At 35.5% G+C, this 7,862-nt stretch overlaps 1 protein-coding gene across 1 annotated transcript in view; it reads left to right on the top strand.

Annotated features, from left to right (window-relative positions):
* The window catches only part of LOC107571199 (unconventional myosin-IXa-like), a 94,731-nt gene that overhangs the window by 30,298 nt on the left and 56,571 nt on the right, over positions 1–7,862 (top strand). Inside the window, 3 exon segments of the mRNA XM_016257499.1 lie at positions 6,667–6,761; positions 7,512–7,574; positions 7,689–7,788. Of these exon segments, the coding sequence (XP_016112985.1) occupies positions 6,667–6,761; positions 7,512–7,574; positions 7,689–7,788 (258 nt within the window).

The raw sequence follows: 7,862 nt of genomic DNA, 5'->3' as shown, positions 1-7,862 counted from the left end.
GAACACCCTAGCAACTGCATAGCAAGCCTATAACCACTCAGAACACCCTAGCAACTGCATAGCAACCACCTGAACACCCTAGCAACTGCCCAGCAAGCCTATAACCACTCAGAACACCCTAGCAACTGCATAGCAACCACCTGAACACCCTAGCAACTGCCCAGCAAGCCTATAACCACTCAGAACACCCTAGCAACTGCATAGCAACCACCTGAACACCCTAGCAACTGCCCAGCAAGCCTATAACCACTCAGAACACCCTAGCAACTGCATAGCAACCACCTGAACACCCTAGCAACTGCCCAGCAAGCCTATAACCACTCAGAACACCCTAGCAACTGCCTAGCAACCACCCGAACACCCTAGCAACTACCCAGCAAGCCTATAACCACTCAGAACACCCTAGCAACTGCCCAGCAAGCCTATAACCACTCAGAACACATCAACAGCTGGGGTTAACCAGTAGCAAAATAACTAGTTGGGTGCAAATGTCAAATGCACGTTTAATCTGTCTTCATTCTGTTAAGACACGCCCACTTTACTCCGTCCAATCAAGCGCTGATGGATACAATCAAGCCCCGCCCGCCTTTCCTCTTTCATTAAATATCCTGTTTCTCATGAGTTTTTACTTCTGTAAATCAAATGTTTTCTTTAGGGGTAGTTTGTGGGCTTGACTATCATTAGTCTTGACTAGCTTTTTATAACAGTATGTAATTATAAAACAATAGAAATCGATGATATATCCTCATTTAGCCTGATTAATCTACGTGTTTGTGTGTGTAGCAGTTCCTCTTGTAAACCAGAACAGAAGTTTGGCTTCTCTGAGGCGTTACAGAAGGAGAACTGAACATTTAAATGAAGCCATTATTATTCCTTCAGCCCAAACGAACCTTCAGACTTCTGCTTTGGTCTCTGTCTCTGTCCGTCATTAGAAACTCAATGTGTTTTTGATATGGTCGCACTAGTGTGCTGTCCTACGATGTAACATTGTATATAACATTTTCTAATTAATTTAGAATCATATCTGCAGTTTCTATGGGCTCATATTGATTGTGGGACTATATAGAATATTTCTATTTTTAATAATTAATTTGTCTTACAGCAGGACTATTGATGGTAAACCCCCTGAATCTCTGAACACTGACTGATTGAACGATTGCGTTCACGTCACGCTCCAGAACAAACACACATGACAGAAATAATGGAGGGATTTCCCATTATTTATTATTCTTACGCAAAGAAACGGTTCTCTTTAGACATGTCTTGGGCTGTGATTGTTTAGCTGGCGTGAAACAAATGTGTCCTGATGGATCGGATGACAGGAGCTGTCAGTAGTCTCCGTTAATCCTTCAGAACGGGTTCTCCTCACTTAAGATACAATCGAAACTTCAAACTTCAGAAAAGGCTTTTATTTTAGTTTGAACCTGCTTAGGCAGCTGGAATGCAAGTAAATAGTCATTTTTTACTTCATCACTGCACATTATTATAAAGAAAAGAAAATTATTCTGATTTTATTGTCTTGAAAGTCATTACATTTACATGAAGGTAGAATAATTGTAAAAACAAATTTTTAAACTTAATTGTTTTATTTATTAAATATTTGATTTTACTTTTTCTATTTTTTTATTTAAAATGTAACTTTTTAAAACATTTTTTTAAATATATTTCATATATATATGATATGATGTTTGATATTTATTATTGTTAGTTAGTTGACATTTCATTTAATTGCCAATTTATTTGACTGACTCTCGTGTTTATCTATTTTTAGCGTTTAGCGCTGCATTATGGTTTTTACACGTGTTTTGTGATGGTCGACTGATCCCGGATCTTTATAAAGGTCGACTCTTGCCTGCAGCTGATTGAACTGTGAGGGATTTTAAAGCGGCACTGATCCTCTGTGTTTGTGTTCGCAGGCGTGGGCTGGGAACTTATGTACAGTATCTTCTTTATTTACAGTACTGCACTATTATTGTTAATTAGGCAGCTGTCGTGAGAAGCTTTAGTTGCACTGCCTCGGGATGCAAACTGTTTGAGTATTACAAATAACAGAATAATCATCTCTATAGCATTGCTAAAAAATTATTTTTAAGTGGGAGAACTTGCACAATTGGTGGCTGACTAAATACTTTTTTTCCCCACTGTATATGTATATTTTGAATAATTTTAAATATTATTAAAGTGTTTTAAAATTATTTAAAAATATAAAAATATATATAGTTTTTTTATTTTACTATTTTATTTTTAGTTCATAAAATAGTTATATTTAAAATATTATTTAAATATTTTTAAACGACATAATTTAATGGGATTACAGAGGGAAAAATGAAACGGGATATTTTGAATAATTTTAAATACATGTTTTAAAGTTGTTTTTAAATATATTTTATGTTTTTAAAATATAAGACGTGATATTTATTTTAATTGATATTTTGAATAATTTTAAATACATGTTTTAAAGTTATTTTTAAATATATTTAATATTTGTAAAATATGGTAAGTGGTTTGTATTTTATTGGATATTTTGAATAATTGTAAATATAATTTTAATGTTTTTTATTTTATTTAGATTTTTTAATATATTTATGATAGGATATTTATAATCATTTTAATATTATTATTTAAATGTTTTTTAAGTTATCTTTAAATATATTTTTAAATATGTATTTATAAATATTATTTAAATTTATTTTAGTTTGATTTTTTAAATATATATATTAAATATATATGTAGTTGTGTTAAGTGAAAGTTTGTGTTGGTGTGATGAGATTACAAAGGGAAAGATGGAAAGTGTGTGTCTAATAAAGTGCCTCGAGAGACGAGAGATGTGGACAAATGTCGTGACCCTTTAGTCTGAAGTGGTGAGAGTGTAATTAACCCTTCAGCGTCCGTCCTCTCTAAACCAGTGGGAGCAGATCCTCCTGTCTAGCAGCGGGGGTGTGAAGTTGTGCTTTTCTTGTTGGTTAACAGAAAGTGACAGTGTGGAAACGGCTTGACAGAAACCACAGAGAACCTCCATTATGGAGCAAATGCAGAGGGAATAAACTGTCAGACCACACGGGAGACGAGACGGAGAATCATTCAAGCACATTACAAGGCTCTGCGACTGAAAACTACTGCCTGCGACTATGAAAAAATATTTAGGAGCAGCAGTGCGACTGACCCGATCTGCATATTTGATAGTGAAAGGTAGCAGCTTTGTTCATTTCTCCAACAGTAATGAGACATTCAGTGCCAAGATTTCCCATCAGGCTATAGTTAGCCTGTCCACTTCACAGTCGAACTGACCAGTTATATAATAAGTTACTCATCTGTCTGAAAGAGGTTACAGGGTGAAAGCATTTGTCCTTTTTCAAATAATGGCCTTCTTTCTCACAACCATCTGCCTAAATAGGCCTAAAGACTGCTATTTTGAGTCAGATGACTGCAGATTATTGAATCTTTTGCTTCTTCATATTCAGGGCTCTACAGTGCGACCGAAAACAACTGCGTGCGACTATGAAAAAATATTTAGGAGCAGCAGTGCGACTGACCCGATCTGCACATATTGCATCAAAGGTTTCTCTTTACAACGTGTTTTTGCAGCGTTGAGTGATGCATCACAGACATATCTGTTGATTGCTTGAACACAATGTGAATCAGAATCCACTCACCGCTCAAACACCGGAGTTTTGTTCAGTGCTGAGTTCTGCCGAATCCAGTCATTATAACAAACGAAGTGTAGACACGATGTAAATACGAGATGCATTGCGCAGCTGCGTTGATTATAATGGAACTCTGTGAGATCGTGATGAGTGACAGATTTAACGATTATGAAGGGAGATTGCACATGTGATATTGATTTAACAGTTCAATAAACAAGAAGTTAATATTAAGTGACTTACATTGACTGATTACGACGCTATTGCCTGATTTTGCTCTATTTTGTCAATGAAAATAGTTTCAAACAAAGTCCAAGCAAACACAGCGCTGTTTCGTTTATGAATGAACGTGCGTTTTTAAACGAATCTAGTGAGTCAAAGATTCAGTCACCCATTCATAATTCGAATCGATCGAATGAATGATTCAGTGATAAAATCAGTTACTTACCGCCACCTACTGGCAGTTTTAGTTTCATTTTTAGTTTCATTCATTTAAATCATTTAATATTTCTATATTTAACATGTTTAAAACTTTAATCTCAACAATTGAATCTAATAATTTATTAATTTAATTGCACTCATGCCACATCTGAACCTCATTAAGCATCTGTAAATATGCCTACATGCCACTTTTGTGTTCGTCTGTGCACCTCTGTAGTGCAAATAAAATGTGTTAATACTGATTTCATTTGATCGGTAACTTATTCTTCTTATTCTATTGTTTTAATTAGACATTTTGAAAAAGCTTATAAACATGCATTTTTGAATTTGACATAAAAGCTGTCATACTTTTAATAAAGTTTGAAAAATGCCACTACAAAGAAAGAAAAAAAAAGCTCTCGTAAATCACTTTAAGAAGTCAAATATCACCTCGTAATGGGAAGGCAAATTTTTTGTTATTGATCAAAAGGTGCTCCTGAATTTTTTGGCTGTGCTCCTACATTTTTTAAACCGGGAGCACAAGTAAGCGTAGAGCCCTGCATTATACGCTCACGGTCTGTTTTTTAAAAAGTATATATATGTGTATATATATATATAATGTAACTTTTTAACTGTATTTTAAATATTACTTGGATTGTATATTGTATATTGAAATATTTATTTATATTTTAAATATAATTTTAGTTTATAATTAAAAAAATAGCACGCATAGCTGTTTTCATGCACCATGCTATCTAAATGGTATGCTATGGTACCTCAAAGTAAACCATGCTGTACCATTGTCCAAAAATGACACGGTAAAGTGTGTTTTTCCTTGGGCTGCAGGCCGGTTTGAGTCGGGTTTAGTGCTGTGTTATCGGGGTGGTCTGAACGCACATCCAGATCTCCTGACGCCTCTCAGCGGAGAGTCCAGCCCTGTTTATGTTCACTGCATCATGTTCACACGTTTCTTGTCATTAATCAAACCTCAAGCCTCCTGTCTCACATATTCAGCCCTCGACTTCATGTGGTGCAGGCTGTTTATTTTAAACTTCACCTCCTCGGCCGTCAGCAGCCCTGCGTGTGGCCCGTCCCGAGCCAGCTTTAGACTTATAGCTTTCAAATGAGACGTTTCGTCCAGTGAGACTTTTATTTAGACCTGTGTAAAGTCATGTTACATTTACATTGATCTAGTAAATGTTTAAAGTAATATGCATGTTTATATTAACATAATATTTTTTAAAACCAAGTCATATTGAAGTTAATATTCTTTACTTTGATCTAAAAGTCATGATAAACTCTCCACTTGGTTCCATGTATAAACTCTACAGACTGAGCACATGTGGAGAAAATGAAGCAAAGGCCCGTGAGCGTGATGTGTTTCTGCATGAGCTGCTGTGAAAGCAGCGGCAGGGACTCGTGGTTCCACATCATAAAGTTTTAATTGAAATGGGTCTCGCTGGGTCAGTCTGAAAGGGGAGACTCGAGGAGTCTGAAGAAGGATTTACTCTTCTGAACGTATCTGAGAGTTTCAGGCATTTGCGGCTTTAATGCGAGACACTACAGACAAAAACATTGTTTTTTCATGCACTGGGCACTTTTGAGATTTCAAGCTTTTTGGCTTTTCATAAAGTGTTTTTTCAGACTAGTGTAGTGAAAACATCCAAAATACACTTTTAAGCGTTTCTTTTATTGCACTTTTATTGCATATTTGCGTCTGTAGATTTCAATTCCAGTGCATATCTTTAAAGGCCATTTTCTTACAAATTAGTTTGTTTATTCACTTCAGCAGCACTTACACACACCAAAACTTAGAGTTTTCTTCCTATCTATATTCTGAACGTTTTTACTGAAGGGTTTGTTCATATATCATTTGCTTTTTTTTTTTCGCCTTATTTATTTGCGTCTGTAGATTTCAGTTAAAATACATATTTTCAAAGGCCTTTTTCTCAAAATGAGTTTGTTTCTCTACTTCAGCAGCACTTACACACACCAAAACTTAGAGTTTTATTCCTCTCTATATTCTGAACGTTTTTACTGAGGGGTTTGTTCATATATCATTCACCTATACAACATTTTATTCCTAAAGAAATGGTGAAAATTTGTTTTTTTCTGTCAGTTGACAGTTTTTTCTGATTAATGGAGTGATAAAAACTGTAAAAACCTTTAATTCTGACATGTCAACAAAATCAAACAAATATTTAGAACCTGGATTCATCCAATGTTCAGATTTCTGTTTTGGAAATATTTGCGAATTACTGCATATTTAATTAGATAATGCCTCATTTACGTATTTAAATAACATTTCAGAAAAAAAATGTTTGCATTTCTTAATGTTTAAAAAAAAATTTTTTTTTAACCCTATTCACCTGGGCTGTCTTTCTGAAAAGAATCGGCCATTAGACTCGGAGAGATGTGTGACTAAATGTGTCTGCTAGTCTGTCGTCACGTTCTGGTCTGAATTTATGAGGCATAAACCATCTGTACATATGATCTATATGCTTCCAGATGCTGATCTGAAAAATATGTACGTGTTGTTTTTCTCCACAATAGTTAAGTTTTTGTCCCTTAATGTGTTTGTGTTTCTTTGTTTTTCCTTTTTTAGGCTTTTGGAAATGCCAAAACGGCCCATAACAATAATTCCAGCCGCTTTGGCAAGTTTATTCAAGTCAACTATCAGGAGAGCGGGACTGTGAGAGGGTGAGGGTAAACTTACTTTTATTGATACTTTTTAGTAGTGAATGAATTTAATTCAGAATATTATCATCTTATAAGACGATACAAACCTTTTGGAACAGCCTTGGACGTATCCCATGATACCTTAATAAAAGGGCTGAAAAATTAATTAAAATAAGATCCGAATAGCAATGTGGCTTAGTGCTATTGTGAAATCGCAAAATCTGATTTAATTAAAGGAACACACCACTATTTTTGAAAATAGGCTCATTTTCCAACTCCCCTAGAGTTAAACAGTTGAGTTTTACCGTTTCGAATCCATTCAGCCGATCTCCGGGTCTGGCGGTAGCACTTTTAGCTGTAGCTTAGCATAGATCATTGAATCTGATTAGACCGTTAGCATCTCGCTCAAAAATGACCAAAGAGTTTCTATATTTTTCCTATTTAAAACTTGACTCTTCTGTAGTTACATCGTGTACTAAGACCGACGGAAAATGAAAAGTTGTGATTTTCTCGGCCGATATGGCTAGGAACTATACTCTCATTCCGGCGTAATAATCAAGGAGCTTTGCTGCCGTACCATGGGTGCAGCAGGCGCAATGATATTACGCAGCGCCTGAAAATAAGCTAACTTCCGTCAACATAACCAACGTGACCACCTGCTTGCACAGCTGGGGACTATTTTCAGGTACGGCAGCAAAGTTCCTTGATTATTACGCCAGAATGATATATATATATATATACTTTTTTTTCCCCTTTGATTATTGATTTCAGAGCTTATGTGGAGAAGTATCTTCTGGAAAAATCCCGACTAGTTTATCAGGAGCACAATGAGAGGTACGTCACATGATATTATGTATTTCTACCTAAAATTATGTGTTTGTTGTTATTATTTAGACCACTGGTCAGTGTTCATATCATTTATACTGTATAATATTCTCTCTCTCACAGGAACTATCATGTGTTTTACTACTTGCTGGCCGGAGCGAGTGAAGAAGAAAGAAAAGCGTTTCATCTCCTCAAACCAGAGGAGTATCATTACCTGAACCAGGTACAGCTGCTCAAACCGGACCTAAAACAGATTTGCGAGTGCGGTTATTGTAGATGCGTCTGTCTGTGTTCATT

Source organism: Sinocyclocheilus grahami, unplaced genomic scaffold, assembly GCF_001515645.1.
Source record: "Sinocyclocheilus grahami isolate Dianchi unplaced genomic scaffold, SAMN03320097.WGS_v1.1 scaffold1564.1, whole genome shotgun sequence".
Taxonomy (NCBI): Eukaryota; Metazoa; Chordata; class Actinopteri; order Cypriniformes; family Cyprinidae; genus Sinocyclocheilus; species Sinocyclocheilus grahami.
Note: the sequence above shows the minus strand (reverse complement) of the source record. Positions and strands in the feature narration are given on the sequence as shown.